At 55.8% G+C, this 15,845-nt stretch overlaps 2 protein-coding genes across 12 annotated transcripts in view; one reads left to right on the top strand and one right to left on the bottom strand.

Moving 5' to 3' along the window:
- The first annotated feature begins 303 nt into the window (after positions 1-303).
- On the top strand, positions 304-5,596 carry TMEM37 (transmembrane protein 37). Of its 3 annotated transcripts, none has more exons than XM_032636495.1 (2): positions 304-407; positions 4,795-5,596. In XM_032636495.1, the coding sequence occupies exons 1-2, from the start codon at positions 387-389 to the stop codon at positions 5,383-5,385; spliced, it is 612 nt and encodes a 203-aa protein (XP_032492386.1). In that variant the 5' UTR covers positions 304-386; the 3' UTR covers positions 5,386-5,596. The 3 variants fall into 3 exon arrangements, with proteins under 3 accessions (XP_032492386.1, XP_032492388.1, XP_032492387.1); XM_032636497.1 differs by lacking the exon at positions 304-407 and adding an exon at positions 1,493-1,535; XM_032636496.1 differs by lacking the exon at positions 304-407 and adding an exon at positions 1,997-2,143.
- A 2,071-nt stretch (positions 5,597-7,667) lies between these two features.
- SCTR (secretin receptor) overlaps positions 7,668-15,845 on the bottom strand; it is a 64,461-nt gene continuing 56,283 nt past the window's right edge. Inside the window, exons 11-15 of one of the 9 annotated variants that reach the window (XM_032638167.1) lie at positions 15,269-15,360; positions 13,406-13,456; positions 8,840-8,881; positions 8,567-8,625; positions 7,891-8,077 (exon numbers count right to left, since the gene is read on the bottom strand). In XM_032638167.1, coding sequence (XP_032494058.1) covers positions 8,031-8,077; positions 8,567-8,625; positions 8,840-8,881; positions 13,406-13,456; positions 15,269-15,360 — 291 coding nt within the window. In that variant the 3' untranslated portion in view covers positions 7,891-8,030. Of the gene's footprint in view, positions 8,626-8,811; positions 8,882-13,405; positions 13,533-15,268; positions 15,361-15,845 lie in introns of those variants that run through there. The other 8 variants (XR_004350804.1, XM_032638168.1, XM_032638164.1 and 5 more) reach the window with 8 other exon arrangements.

Raw genomic sequence — 15,845 nt, 5'->3', positions numbered from 1 at the left:
CCCTCGAGGAATCGGCGCCGCGGGCACAGCCGTGCCCTGAGACTGGGGAGCGGCTCCGGGCCTGTAAGTCGGCCGGGTCAGCCCTCCCCCAGGGCCCAGGCCTCCCCTTCGGGCCGGGTCCTGGACCCGGCCCCTGCACGAGGGCTCCTCCGGCGGCCCCGCTGACACAGCGCAAACCGAGCCGCGGCGGGCGGGCGGGCGGGCGGGCGGGCGGGCAGGGAGGGGCCCGACCAGCCGCCCGGGGGCAGCAGTTCCGCCCGCCCCTCCCTCCGGCCCGCCCCGCCCCCGGGAAGAGGTCGGGAGTCGGGAGCCGCGGCCCCGGCAGAGCAGCGCTCGGGAGCCCCGAGAGAACCAGGCGGGAGCGCGCGGCCGAGCCCAGGCGCGGGATGACAGCCCTCGGCGTGCAGGTGGGCGAGAGCCCGGTGCGGGGGGTGTGGAGGGGCCCGGCCGGGGTGCGGGGGGGGAAGCCGCCCAGGGCACGGTCTCCTCGAGGTCCTGCGGCACCGAGGCTCCCAAACGGCTAGGGAGGAGTGTTGGGCTTCTCTTTGGGGTCCGCAGTGTTCATCCCTTAGATGCACCAGAGGGGTTCCTCCTGTTCAAAGGGGGCGCATCTGGAGCGGAGGTTGGACGGAATCCACTCGTAAAAATGAGCCTCGCCTTGTCACACGAGGAAGAATCTCTGGGGAAGCCAGAACTTTCCTGGGCGGGGACAGCAAGACCATCTCCCCTCCCAAAACTGATTTTGGGGGGCGGGCAAGGGGGTGGACTCGCTGGGGCACGCCGAAACCTCAGGATAGGCTGTAGAGAGGGGAGGGGCCCGCCTCGCAGAGATGGGGTTTCTCCTTAGAATGATGCGAGGGGTCCGTCCGCACCCCCACCCCCCGGGCGTGCGGCTCTCCGCTGCCCTGCGCCGAGCTTCCCTAGCGGACGCGTCCCGCCTCCTTACCTCCCGACTGGACGGTCGGGACGGTGACAGCGGCCCGCAGCCTCTGCCTGCAAGTGCTCGGCGCCCCGCAGCGCAGACTCCGGGGCTGATCCCGCTGCGCCCACTTTGTAGATGCGGTGACCGAGGCTCAGGTGCAGTAACCCGCCCGTGGCGGCCGGCTCAGCGATAGAATCCAGTCGAACCAGACTTCTGGGCCCGAACAGGAGAAACTCCACCCACAGGCCGCGCCCCAAGCCCCCTGTGGCCGGGACACCGCAACCCTAGAGCCGGATGCAGCGAGTTCCTCTCGTTCTGGGCATAATCTGGGGTCCCGGCCGAGCCGCCTCCGGGACCGGCAGTGAGGAGGGTGGGAGCGGATTTAGGAGCGATTTGGGGAAGCGAGCGCTAGATTAAGAGGTGAAGAAACTGCGGCAGGATTAACGGGGGTGGGGAGGGCAGGAGAGCAGCCAGGTAAACAGACTTGACCTTTTGGTGAAAGAAGGGGGGCGGGGCTGATGCTTAGGAGCACTTAACCGCCTGCCTGGGACTGTGCTAAGCGGTTGGGGTGCTTAGGTCTCCTTTCGGCTCCCCCCGGGGGGCCAGGAAGCAGGTACTGTTATCTTCAGGGGGTAAATAGCTCGCCGGAGGCCAAAGAGCTAAAAGGCAAGTGTGCTGGCTCCCGGTGCCCTGCGGTCACGCAGGCGGAGCGGGCTTACTCTTTAGGAGGCTGTAGAGGAGATTTCCAGCTGAAGAGGGGGTGGGTCTGACCTGGGCCTGGGCTGAGTGGGCACTGGGAGGGGGGGGGGGGGCGGGGGCTTGATGTGGAGAAAAGTAGTGAGCAGCCCAAAGTGTCCACTACTTAGGGGTTGACGGGATCAGATGGGGTGCTGGGTTCCAGAGGAAGACAAGACCTTGGCATTGGCCTCAGTGGCCCAGGAGTGCCAAGTGACACTGTTCTACAGGTCACTACTAATCATTCGGGGCTCTGGATGAAAAAGGGAAATGCTTCCATTTGTTTTTTTTTTCAGTGGAGATGGTCCAGGTCCTAAGAGATTTAAGTGATTTGCCCAAGATCACAGAGCTAGAGGCTGGTGGGTCAGGGGCAGGGCTAGACTGCCCTCATACCCTCTGGTCCACGGACCTTCCACTGACCACGCTGCTGCCCAGCTGCCCTCCGGGAGAGGATTTCAGGCCCTGGATCACTGGAAGTTCACAGAGGTGCTGGCAGCCGGGGTGTGGGGCAGTGGTGAGGAAGGAGGACTCCCGAGTTACCTTATTACTGTTACTAATATTAATCAGGAACTGCTTCTGTGCTGGGCACCTTTATACACATGATCTCACTTAATCCTTGGGAGTTTTACTGGCGTCAGAGTTCGAATGATGCCCTCCTTTGGGGTGGGAGGGGGAAAATGACCTGATGTCAGCTGTCTTTCCCTGATCCCAGTGTGATGCCTGAGGGCCTGGAGATTAAAGTTCACTGTGTGTGCAGGACAGGTGGGGCTGAGGGTAGGATGGCATGTGCTGTTTCTCCAGACAGCGTGATGTCTGAGGTCAAAAGGCCTCTGGGTGCTGCATTCTTGTGACTTGTTGCCTGCGTCTGGGGTTTTCCCATCCTAGAAACTTATCAACCTGTGGGGAGTTATAACCTCCGGGTGCCTTCATGGCTACTCTTTCCTGCAGGGATCACTAACTCCTGCTACAAAATTAACTAGGGAACGGTAGATGAGAAAATAAGGGTCAAGGAGGTTAAGAAACCTCGCAAAGACAAACACCTTTATGGTTTGTAGTCACAGAGATTTCAAAGTTCCCTTGGTTTGTTTCTTAGTAGAGCCGTTCTTTCCTAATGAAATCTAGTACAGACTCTTAGATTCCCAGTGGCTCCAGCAGGTAAGAGGGACCTGTTGTGGTTGAAGTGAGGGGCCGGGAGCTGACCCCCTGCCCCCTGCTTTAGCACCTGGAGGCCTCAAGGAGACAAGGGGATGCAGTTTGAGAACCAGAGCCCAGACTCCCCGCCTGAGTGTTCTTTACAGCGCCCCCGACTGCCTTTGCCTCTGGTCTGAGTCGGGTCCCGAGCCCTTGGGCGTCCCTCCGGCCACTCCAGCCCTTCTCACCACGTACTGAGCCCCTCCCACGAAGGCCCCAGTGGGTACTTACCGGCTGTGTGCATCCCCCCGCGCCCCCCACTACACATGACACAGTTGTCGGGCAGCTGTGCCAGGCTTTACTGTGATCTCGGTGAATGCTCTTGGGCTGGTCCCCTGACCTGTGTGTGACAGTTTCCCTTTTTACATACCCCGCCCCGTCCCCCACCCACCCGCCATGGAACACCTACTCTACCAGACTCAGGTTTAAGAGTGAGACAGGACCCTAACTAGGCAGAAGTGCTGAAAGCAAGCCGGATCCATAAGGATCCCGGGGCCTCCCGGGAGCGTGGCTCTGCTTTCTGCCCCTCACCGAGACGGGTGGCCCAGACCGCCTCTGGAAGCCTCCACTTGCACGTGGCATAGGGCTCACCCCCAGAGTCCCCTTTCGGTTTGCTTCCCAGCAGTGACCGTCACGCATGAGCTGTGTGCTTTGCTTACCTCCCAAACTGGGCCGTGACCTGGGCTGCTTCCACACACACTGTAAAGGGCGTAAGTTATGACTGGGCAGGAGATGGTTTAAAGGGAGCTTCAGATGGAATTGACAGCGGCTGCAAACTCGACCTCGTGGCTCTTGAGCACGGCACTGGCACCGGGTGCTGGGGACACGCTCCTGCCCTCCCACTATGAATCAGACAGGAATGGAAAACTTGTCAGAATGGTTCCTGACAGAGAGTGACCGGAGGGGTCCGTTCTGGGTTGAGTGGGCAGGACAGACCTCTCCCAGGAGGCGATGTTTCAGCTGAGACATGAAGAATGGAGAAAGGGGGGCAGCCGGGAGAAGAGCCTTTCAGGTGGAGGGACCAGTAGGTGTGAGGAGGAAAGTTCTAGGCTTGTCCTAGGCATGCGAGGTGGCCGGGAGGATGCCCTGGGAGGGCTTGTGGGCTGTCTAAGGAGTTTTACCCTTTGAAGCATTCCTTTTGCTTCCGGGTTGGGGGTTGGGCACGGTGGCTTGGGGGTGTCCCAGGGCTGTGAGAAGGGACACTTCACTGGACGCTTGGCCCAGCTTGTCAGGAGAGAGGATAGGGTGTACTTTTGTGGGGCCAAAACCATAGGCTGAAGGGGAGCCTCAGGGACGCCCCCGCCCAGAAGCTTCTAGAACAGACAGCGGTGCCATGTCCTGGGCGGAGTACAGGCTGAGCCAGACTGAAGGGCAAAGAGCAAACATCACTGCGCACTGAAGAAAAGTGCAGAAGAAGCTGGGTGCAGATTAGAATGAAACTGGGGAAGACCAGGGGCCAGAAGAGGGAGCTGTGTAACCTTCACTGATGTGCTAATAATGTCTAGTGCAGTATTCTTGTTTTGCAACAAAGAAACCAAGGCTGGCTGCTAGCTCAAGGTCACATCTGCCAAGCCAGACAGGTTTGCTGACTTCAGAATGGACCAAGATTTGCCTGTCAATACAATTTGGGTTTCTTACGCATTATAAAGATCATTAAAGAAAGGTCAGGGAACTCTTTGCCCGATGAATAACTAGATCCACAGGCAATGCTTATAGGTCTCGAATGGAGGACAGATGCGGAACATGTAGGATGGGAGGAGGGTCCCCCCACCCCACCAGGAGGTGGCTCTGTGCTGTGACTAAGGTGGGCTTCCCGGGCATCCTGGGAGACCGAAGCAGAAACTGTGGCTGTCGGAAGCTACAAGGTGTGCTCTGGGTCTTCCCTGAGGAGGCTGGTGGGCTGTGGCGGGGGGCCCTCCCTCATGCTGCCCCGTGCTGTCTTCCAGGCCCAGAAGCTGCTGGCCCAAAGGAGGCCCCGCCGGTCCTTCTTTGAACCCTCCATCCGGGCCCTCATCATCTTGTGCGCCTCCCTGGCCGTGGTCCTCTCCTCCCTCTCCATCTGCGATGGCCACTGGCTCCTGGCCGACGACCGTCTGTTTGGGCTGTGGCACTTCTGCACCACCTCCAACCAGGCTGAGCTGCACTGCCTCCGAGACCTGAGGCAGGCCCACGTGCCCGGGCTAGCCTCGGGCATGGCTGTGGCCCGCAGCGTGGCCACCTTGGCCGTGGTGGTCGCCATCTTTGGCCTGGAGCTCCTCATGGTGTCCCAGGTGTCCGAGGACGCCCACTCGTGGCACAAGTGGGCCGTGGGCTCCGCCCTCTTCCTCCTCGCATCCATCCTCTCCTTCGGGGGCCTCCTGAGCTTCCTGACCCTCCTTAGGAACGAGGTCACACTCATGGGCCTCAGCCTGACGTTCTGGAGCGAATTCACGGCCTCCTTCCTCTTCTTCCTGAACGCTATCAGCGGCCTCCACATCAACAGTATCAGCCGGACTGACAGCGTCACGTACCCCTGGGGCCTGCCTGCAAAATTTTAGGCCCCCCTGCGAGGGCACTGAGTTCCACCAGAAAGTGTGGTCAAGATGGGACTTCTCCAACATGTGACATTCGAACTGCCACCTCTTGGCCTTGGGGTGGTCGGGCCAGTGGCCTTTGCAGCCCAGAGGCCAGGTGGGTGCCTCCGAGCCACCAGCTTATCCACGTTATTAGGATGTTGACTTCACAAGAAGAAACATATTTTAAAACCTATTCTTGAGTCCTTCTTGGGATGGGAATAGATTTGGAAGCAGCTCAGGTAACCGGTGCTCAGGCTGGCTGCACAGCCAAGTACATTTCACACCTGTTTTGTTGACTCTGCTGGGATATGGGCTGCAGGGCCCCTGGGGCCTCCGGGCTTGCTAAGAGTGAATCGTCTGTCAGCGAAGGGTGTCCAGTCAGTGCGGAGGACTTGCTTCACCAGCTCAAAGGGCCTCGTGCAGATTCCCTGCTTTAGCTTTGGTCACGTCAGGGAGGCAGCGTTCAGGGCTGCTGGGGTGCAGAAGCTTTTCAGACCGTTTGACTTTATTTGAGCCCTGCCCTTTGTCGGGGGGACCCCGTAATCCCTGGATAACCCCAGCTTCCAGCAGCTCGCTGTGCCTCGGGACTCCCCGTCAATCCCGCCTGAAGCCCTTCCAGGAGGGCCCGCCTGGCTTGGTAAGCGTGGGCAATCCATCTTTGGTAAGGGCCTGACAGCCTCGGGGTACCATTTTTATCCTAGAGCACACTTCAAAGAGCACGTATCTGGAGCTGCTGGACTCCAGGGGGTACTGGGGACTGGCCTGACCTCAGGTAATGATTAACAACCACCCTGGATGCAGAGGCCTGCAGGTGGAGGGGACCAGGAACCGGTGGAGACTTCTACCCTTGCTGGCCACTTTACATTTCTGTGCACCAAACTGGCCTCTTTCCAGTCCCTTTTCTGCCCAGTAGGTGGGGTTTTTGCCCTCAGCCCATTTCATTCGACACTAGCCCCGTGCCCCTCCCCCACCTGATGAATTCAGGCCTTTCCTGGTTCATTCTGGCTGCCACTGATTGCATGGGGTTTTGGTCTCTGCCCTGCCAGGTCCTCTTTCTGGGCTGCACTGGGTGCCTCTACCTCTCCTGTGATTTTTTTTTTTTTTTTTTAACTTTTTGATTCCAAGATGTACAGAGTCCATGAAGGTCCCTGGAGAGAGCCCTGGAAAATGGGTACTTGGCCTTCTCACCCCAGTATCAGACTATAAGATGCAAAGGGGGTGACCTTGTCTTCAGGGGTGAGATGCAGAAGTTGGGGGCCAGGGCCACTTGTCCAGGGTTACCTAAAGCCAGAACTAGAGCTGGGCCCACCTACCAGCAAGATGCCCTCTTCTCTAGCCATGGGGAGGGTCGCCTCTGCTTCTGTCAAGAATGAGCTCCCCCTTGGGCTTCCCTGGTGGTGCAGTGGTTGGGGGTCCGCCTGCCGATGCAGGGGACACGGGTTCGTGCCCCAGTCTGGGAGGATTCCCACGTGCCACGGAGCGGCTGGGCACGTGAGCCGTGGCCACTGGGCCTGCACATCCGGAGCCTGTGCTCTGCGACGGGAGAGGCCACAACAGTGAGAGGCCCGTGTACCGCAAAAAAAAAAAAAAAAAAAAAAAAAAAAAAACCAGAATGCTCTCCCCTGAGCATGCAGGCTTCGTTTTGTAAAATGGTTCAAATATTTAGTCCTTTAACCCTCACATGGCTGGCAGGGAAGGAGTGCTAATAATTGAGGGAACTGAGATTCAGAGTAAGGGGTGAGACTTAAAATCCCCAGTGGGGCGGGGAGACAGGGCCCTGTCCACCCTTGCCCAGGAGCAGGGGAGACAGACAGCCTTGGAGCCTGGGGATTTGAAACCAGAAGCCCTGGACCGAGCTGCCACTTCCCTGCTGAGTAACTTGGTCAAGTCACAGGACCTTGGTGAACCAGTTTCTCTTCTGTCAAATGGGATTCTGCCCCATTTCTGGCTGTACTGCAGATAACTTAGCTGAAAGCAGGAAGAACAGGTGCCTCATCCCATGCTAGGGTGACTGAAAGGGCTGGGGCTCTCCTGGGCTCCCTGTGACCCGGTTGTCAGAAGGCTCTGGGGGAAGAGCTACTGGGTGGGTGAGTTGCAGTGAGGGGTGGGGAGGGTCCACCTAGGGCCAAGGGCCTCAATTTCTGCTAAGCTTGTCCCTGAAAACTGGAGCAGGGGGATCACGGAAGCCCCGTCCTCCAGGAAGTCGTGGGGGACAGCATCCTTCACCTTGAGGCTCAAGGGCAACAGGGCTGACAAATAGCAAGTCTCATCCCAGTTACCGTTTATTCCCCTGCCCCCTCCTGGGACCCCTGAAGTCTTCCCAGAAAACTCAACAGACCCAAATCCCAGGCCCTCTTCCTGCCCCAGGTCCCTTCGGTTCTGAGGAATTACCACCACGCCCCCGCCCCCAGGCGCGGAGGAGGGGTGTTATAGTCGCAGGAGCGATCACACAGCATCTGGCAGGAAGATGGGCAGCAGTCAGACCTCAGGACCCATCTTGGCCTGTCTGGGTGGCCCTGCTCCAGCCTCAGATGACACTGGTCCTGCAGGTACCCCGGCTCTGCTCCGAGGGACTGGCCTTGGTGCCGCCGCTGAAGGAGCCGAGGGCCACCGGGTGCAGTGGGAACTCACGCAGGTGCCACTGCCGCCACTTCTTCTGAACCTCCAGCTGCACCTGCCCCCAGAGACCAGCCGTCACCCGGAGGGAAAGATGACCCTTGCCCAGGGTCCTGCTCCCCTGGGGCCTCGTTCGGGCTCTGCCACGTCTGCCCAGCGGGCATGCCTCCCCCTCCTGCAGGCCGCTCATAGATTTACCATCTAGACTCCCATCCAAGTGGGGCAACACCGCATCTAACCAACGTCAACTGCGCAGCCTCTGTGCCAGGAGCCTCACGTCCCGGCAGTGCTCTGGGCAGGGCGGAGACCTCAAGCTAAGGGCGCAGCCCCCCGCCCTGCCAGGAGTCACACTCTTTGGAGGTCTCAGAGGACGGAGCAGCAAACATTTCACCTGAGTCACTCATTTTACAGGTGAGAGGCCTGAGGCCCAGAGCAGGGCAGTGACCGGCGTCACCCATCGAGCAAGCGGACAGTCATCAGCCTCGGTTAGGGCTGGGGCGCCTGCACTTGCCCCCATTTCCTGAACGTGCCCAAGGATAAGAATCACCTGGAGTGCTAGTTAAGACGTTCTCAGCCTCCAGCCCGGACTGCCGGGACCTATTTTTGCTGGTTTAGAAACAGGGTAGGGCCCAGCAGTTGTTTTAACAAGGCCTGCAGGCGATCCTGGGGCCCCCAGGAGGTGAGCCCAGACTCCCTGAAGACAGGCCCGAGCCAGGAGGGCCCGGCCTCCCCCACCAACGCCACACCCCACTCCCCACCACCCCTTCCAGGTACGGCTGTGAGGGAGCTCCCCTGCACCCGGGCAGCCCAGGACACTCACCTCCCCATTGAGGAAGCAGTAGAGAACGGCCACCACCAGGCCCTGCGGAAGAAGCAGGGCAATGGGATGAGTGCGGGCCCAGCACCCAGCCTCCTACCCGCCTGGGGTCCTCTCGTCACCAGCCCCAAGCTCACTGCTCCCCACAGCTGTTGCAGAGCCTCCCCGCGCCTCTCCCCCTCCAGGGGAAGTGGAGGCTTCCTCTCCCGGCCCTCAGTGCCCCTAGCTGTGCTGGCATCACCCACAGACTGACACCCTTGGGGGCAAGGACCGCCCCCGTGTCCAGGGAGGGCCCCTGCACCAGGGTGGTGTCAGTTACATTAAGTGCAGGCCACAGGGACCAGGCAGGTCACCGGTGAGGCGGGCCATCTGGGAGTGGCAGGAGCAATGGCACCCGAGCTATGCCCATCCGCCCCGAGCTCAGCGGGTGGGGCAGCCCATGGGAGCCCCTGGGCCTGGGTGGACTCATCTGCAAGACAGCTGGAAATCTGGAGAGGTTTAAACAGGGCCAGCTAATCAAGTTGAAAGACAAACGTGTAGCCATGTGGTCAGAACAGCCGGCGTGCAGGTCGCAGGCAGGTACCAGCCAGCCAACAGTGGGGCATGAGCCCCCCTCATGTCCAGGTCAGAGACCTCAGGGCTACGTATGCTTTAGGTTCCCTGGGATGGTGGGGGTCTGTGCCTACCAGGACTCTCCCTCCCTAGCATCCGGAGCTCCTCTCTTCCCAGTGGCACCCCCGCAATCCTGGCGTGGAGCCTGCCAGGCAGGGCTGCGGGCTGAGATGCGGGATCTGATCCGAAGAGGTTTGCGTGGAACCGTGAGCTATGAGCAGGGTCTCGCAGTCCGGATGCCCTGCTCACCTCAGGGCCCTCCGAGGGCCAGCCTGTCCTTCCTAACAAGCCCCTGCCCTCAGGCTCCCCACAGAGGCCTGGGTGCCAGAGCCCCTCCCCCCAGTGCCAGCCAGGCCTGCCCCTAGCTACTTAGGACATGGACAGGACCCCAGACAGGGATGAACCAGCCTGTTTATGGTGGGCTTCATCCACACGACTGCTCAGGAGTCCTGGTGGCTTTTTGTTTTGTGTTTTAATTTATTTAGTTTTTTTAAATTTTTGGCCGCATTGGGTCTTCGTTGCGGTGCGCAGGCTTCTCACTGCTGTCGCTTCTCTTGTTGCGGAGCACGGGCTCTAGGTGCACGGGCTTCAGTAGTTGTGGCACTCGGGCTCAGTAGTTGTGGCGCACGGGCTTAGTTGCTCCGCAACATGTGGGATCTTCCCGGACCAGGGCTCGAACCAGTGTCTCCTACATTGGCAGGTGGATTCTTAACCACTGCGCCACCACAGAAGCCCAGGCCTGGCGTCTTAACAAGAGTTACAAACTAGAAGGATCTGCTCTAAGAGTCTCAGAGCAGGCGGGCTGAGGTTGAGCAGGGTTGACGCCACATGGAATGGGGACCACGGGAGTGGGGCAGGAACACGGACTCAAGGTAGCGGTTTTCAAGTTTTGCCACACGTTAGAATCACCTGGGAGCTCTGGCCCAGGGTGCACTCTGTGCCCCAACTCCAAATGTCTGGGGTGAGACCATCAGCAGCTCTGAAAGATGGTTCAAAAGGGCACCATTGATTAGGAGCCGCTGTCAGAGGGTGTGAAAGTCGAGCTTTGAAATAAACGAGAGCTGGGTTTGGGGCGCAGCTTAGCCTGTGTAATTTTGGGCTTCTGGTTTCCAGGTGCTTCATTCAATCCTTACAGAGACCTAGGATGTGGGTGGGGAGGACCCCTGCTTCACAGGTGAGGAACTGAGTCCCGGGTCGGCAGGCCGGGAGCTGGTGGTCAGGCTGCTGCCACCTCACTGGACCAGGGCTGCCCCAGCCTCAAAGGTCCGGAGACACAGTCTCACTGTTGAGGTGGGGGCAGCCCTGGGTGAGGGCTGGTTAGACGTGCCCCAGGTATGCAGAGGGCAGCCTGCCTCAGCCAGCAAGCTTCAGAAATTCCACGGTTTGTATACAATCATTAAGAATATGCAGTCTTCGACTTCCCTGGCTCTGCAACGAGAAGCCATAGCAATAAGCCTGTGCACTGCAACGAAGAGTAGCCCCCGCTCACCGCAACTAGAGGAAGCCCATGAGCAGCAACAAAGACCCAACGCAGCCAAAAATAAATAAAAAATAATAATAATAAAGAATATGCAGTCTTTGAAGAATTTTAATGACCTAGAAAAACGTTCATGATGGAATGATAAAGAAGTAAACAGAACAAGGAGGATATAAAACCACACGTCCCGATCTCAGTTTTGTGTGTGTACGTGTGTGTGTCTTCTTGGATAGAAAAGAGACAGAAGTAAACACACTGACATTTTAACAGAGGTCATTATATCGGGTTATGAGATTATGGATGGATTTTCCTTTTTCTTTTCCTTATTTTCCAAATTTTCCTCAAAAAGCAAGTATTTCTACAATTAGGAGGAGCTAATAAACTTTCGTTTTTAGAAATATATGACAGTGATCATGGCATTATGGTTCTGTGTGTGTTCTTTAAGCTCTCGTCTTTTAGAAATACATGCTAAAATATTTACATTTGAAATACAACGATGGCTTGGGGTTGCTTAAAATGATGAGGGTGGGTGGCGGTAGAGGTGAAACAGGACAGGCCATGAAAGGGTAAGGGCCACACGGAGGTTCATTATATCGTCCACTTCACTTTTGTATTATGGAAAATATTTTCCATAATACAAAATTTTAAAAATATGCATACAGTATAAATGTATAATATATAATAAAATGATATCTGTTTGTATTTGAACAGTGGTTCTTTTTTTTGAAAGAAGTCTTAAAGATCCTTTTTCTCTGTAAACATTTCTATGGGAACATTTAGGAAAGCGCTTTGGTTTCCTCTTAACAAGCATTTCCCCAGAGAGGAGGCGAACGGCCTTCACGAGCAGTCTGCAGCCCCAGCCGCAAGCCCAGCTCCAGAGACAGGAGGTCCCCTTCCACGCAGGATGACACCTGGGTCTCCAGGTCCTCAGCGGGATCACTACCCACTTCTGTTGACCGGGTCATGACCTTCCACCCATCTGTACCTGGACCCCCCCACCTGCTAAAGGGGCCACGGTGAGCCCAGCCTCCCGCACGTTACGTGGAAGCTTCCTGGCCCAGAGGAAAAGATCACGGATTACACAGGAGACTAGGTGCTCTGTGGGGCTGGGGGGCTGGCAGGGGTCTCCGGGAGGAGAAGAGGCTCTGCGGGAGTGAAGGGGACAGCCCTGGGGGGGGGGGGGGGCTGAAGGCGCGGCTTAGGGCCAGACCCCACTTAGGAACGTGCTCCCAGTGACGCGTCCTCCCTGGAACAGGAGCGTGACAGGAGGACCGCCCTGGGCACACCCGTCCCGAACAGAACTCCGGGAATGAGGGCGGCCGCGGCCTGCCCAGGTGAGGAAGACTGTGGGATGGTCAGTGTTGTTGAGGACAGGCTGGCTCCTTCCGGAAAACCCACTGGGAGAGAGTTCTCTCAGGCCTCTCCCTAGGGACTAGCCTGTTTTCATCTAAATCTTGAAACAGAGTGTGTTTCTGTCTTTGCTTTGGCTACTGGGAAGCTCCAAACCAAATTTATGACACACCTCTGCCACCTTCAGAAAATTTCATCAAACTTGTTTCTGTGTATGAACTCCGTTTTGGCTTTATTTTCTTTATTCGCTGATCCAATCTACTTATTTTTTTGTCCTTTGTATGTTTTCCCTGAAAGCTACATCATATTATTTTTGGAAGGAGATGGTTATGAGTAAATAAACAAATAACACTGTGAAGTTTGGGATTCATGTTAAAAGCCCCTTCTGTCCAAACAGGTTTACTATATTTTTTAACTTTACAACGTCTTGTTGTATTAGAAGGTAGGTGGTTTCTCCCCTCCCTTTGTTTTCTTTTTTTAAAGTTGGCTTTTATTTTTCGTAAATCGTGTATGTAATTGGTTTCAAAGAGTCAAATGTCTCTTGTCACAAAAAAAAGAAAAGGAAAAACATTAAGCTCCTGACACCCCTGCCCCCATTTCCTGTTCCTCAGAGGCAAGGACTTGCAACTCTCTTGACTGATTCTCAATTATATGCTGAGGTTGCTACTTCTGAATTTTTCAGCTTGGGGCGGTTTCTATGGACTTCCCAGTGTGGAGGTGAGGCTATCATTCTTTCGCACAGCCTTCCACCTCCCGCCCACGCCCCCACTACGCTCGTCTTCCTGTCCTACTCCTTGATGGCTGAGCCCGAGCCCTCTGCGGTTACATTATTTTGACTCTAATTACTGAGACTTGTGTGATCGTGTGTGCTGGCTTATGTTCCCTTCGTCTTCCCTGGAGTCAGTCTCTCTCTCCTTACTTGCATCTCCCAACCCCACGTGACTGGTGGGGAACTTGGGTCCCACTGAGGGTCACGCAGCACGGTGAGGTCCTGCCCCTGCGTCTCTTGGGTCTCTGCCAAATGAGGCATCCCTCTGCCTCCGGGAAGATCTGGCTTTCGGCCTCTCCATTTTTCTCTCAGGAGAGAGAGAACACCGCTTCCCACCGTAAAGTCACAGTCTGGAGCTTACCTGGAATGAGCCAAGGGCCAATTCAAAGAACAGCTGCGTCTCCATGGCATCCTCCGGGGAGAAGGCAAAGATTATGTAGTGGACTCCGAAGAGGGGGACCAGCAGGAGGGTGGACTTGGCCAGGCGCCTGAGGACACAGAGGCGCTGCAGTCTCAGGCCCCTCCACACCCAGGCCCCCCCGCCTCGCCTGACCGCAGGAGGCTTTGCAGCAGCGTCCCCGCTGCTGGTTTGTTTTTACTTCCGTTTCGGAAAGTCCCAACTCCAACGTACCGTCCCCCGGATTCAATACTTATCAGTCCACGGCCGGTCCCCAAGTTTCTGTCCATGCACCCTATCAGCAAAACGCTGTGAACCCATACCCGCATGGATAACTTTACTGATCATACCGTATCTGCATGTATCACTATCACTCTGCGCCTAACGTATTATTAGCAAAACCAGCATTTTCATTTGCTTGATAATAAATATCTGTAAGGAGAAGCTCTTTTGTTTTCTCCCCAGGTTAGGGTTGCCAAATTTAGCAAACAAAAATACAGGATACCCAGCTCAATTTGAATTTCAGATAAACAATGGGTAGTGTTTTTTTCGGTGTAAGTACTAAAAAATTGTTGTTTATCCAAAATTCAAATTAAACTGGGCATCCTGTATTTTATCTGGCAACTCTGTCCTGGATCCCCAGCTGCCCCCTACTTTGGAGCCACTACTCTAGTGACATCCTGGGGAATCTGTCACCCAGTAATCCAGGCCTCTGCCAGATTCTCAAAACTCAGACCATGGCAGAGAAAGCCCCTGTTGGACACTGATTTGTATTCAACACTTGTCATGGGCTGAACTGTGTTCCCCCAGAATTTTAAGTTGAAGCTCTAAGCTCTAGTACCTCAAAATGTGACTGTACTTGCAGACAGGGACCAGTTTAAATGAGACCATCAGGGTGGGACCATAGTCCAGCCAACTGGTGTCCTTGTAAGAAGAGACACCAGGGATGCAGGTGCACAGAGAAAAGGCCACGTGAGGACCCAGCGAGGAGGTGGCCATTTACAAGCCAAAGAGACAGACCTCAGGAGAAACCAAACCTGCCAACACCTTGATCTGGACTTCCAGCCTCCAGAACTGTGAGTAAATAAAATTCTCTTATTAAGCCAGCCAATCTGTGGTATCTTATTGTGGCAGGCTGTGCAGACTAACACAGCATCTTTCTTGAACATCTTAAAGGCTTTAAAGTATTTTTGGATCACATTATCTTGAAAATCTGCTGAAAGCTAAGGTCTGGCGAAAGCTGGAAAATACAGTCCACCCTCGGCATCCACGGGGATTGGTTCCAGACCCTCCGCAGACACCAAAATCTTTGGATGCTCAAGTCATTTATATAAAATGGGGTGGTATTTGCATATAACCTACGCACATTTCCCCATATATTTAAGTCATCTTTAGATTACGTATAATACCTCCTACAATGAAAATGTTTTGATTGGGATTTTTTTTCCCCAAATATTTTCAATCTGCAACCCAAGGTTGGCTGAATCCTCAGATGCAAAACCCACAGACAAGGAGGGCCACTGTGTCTGTAAAGATTTGAATTTGGGTCACCGAAGCCCACTCTCTGACTCCCTAGCCTTGTCCCAAAGGTAAGATCTCTGCCTCCAGGGATCCTGCTTAGATTTCTTTTCTCCCCACCCCTGGGGCCGGGTCTCAGGGTCACATGGACCCATTCTCCCTTCCCCTGGTCCACTGTAAACTTCCAGGTCCCGGCTTTTCCTTTTCCTCCACCTCCACCAGTGCCCAGCACCAGCTGGGTAAACAGTAGGTGCTCGGTAAATGCCTGCTGACTGAGCGAGCGTGCCTAGGTCTTTGCCCTCCACTTACTTATAATGGTTCCCTTCACTTCCTCTTGTTTCTTGAGTTCTAAGTTTTCTCATCAGGATCCTTAGGATGTTTATAAAAAGGATGAAATTAATCTGTAAAACACAAGGCAGAGGTGGGGCTAAAGGTGATTTGCTTTCCCAGCACCTCTCCAAGCCCTGACCCCTGGCCCTGGCCCTGGCCCTGGCCCCTGGGCAGGGAAGGCACTGCAGACCACACCAGGACAGCTCATCACTCCCTCCGCCACCCCCAGTCCTGGTGAAACACACTGTCTAGGCAGGGATGGCTGCCACAGCACCGCCCCCCGCCCCTGGGATTCCGGAGCTCTGAGGTCTGCTCAGTTGCAGCATGGATTACTCACACTTGGAATGCGTTGGAATCTTGTTAAACGGCAGACCTGGAGTAGGCCTGAGATTCTGCATCTCTAGCAAGCTCCAGGGAATGAATGCCAAAGCTGGTCCTTGGACTACGCTTTGAGTAGCAAAAGGCTTTATAGCAGAGGTTCTCAAAGTTTAAGGTGCAGATTGCTGGGCTCCACCCCCAAGGTTATGGTTTAGTAAATGCAAATGAGATTTGCTTT

Source organism: Phocoena sinus, chromosome 7 (genome assembly GCF_008692025.1).
Source record: "Phocoena sinus isolate mPhoSin1 chromosome 7, mPhoSin1.pri, whole genome shotgun sequence".
Taxonomy (NCBI): Eukaryota; Metazoa; Chordata; class Mammalia; order Artiodactyla; family Phocoenidae; genus Phocoena; species Phocoena sinus.
Note: the sequence above shows the minus strand (reverse complement) of the source record. Positions and strands in the feature narration are given on the sequence as shown.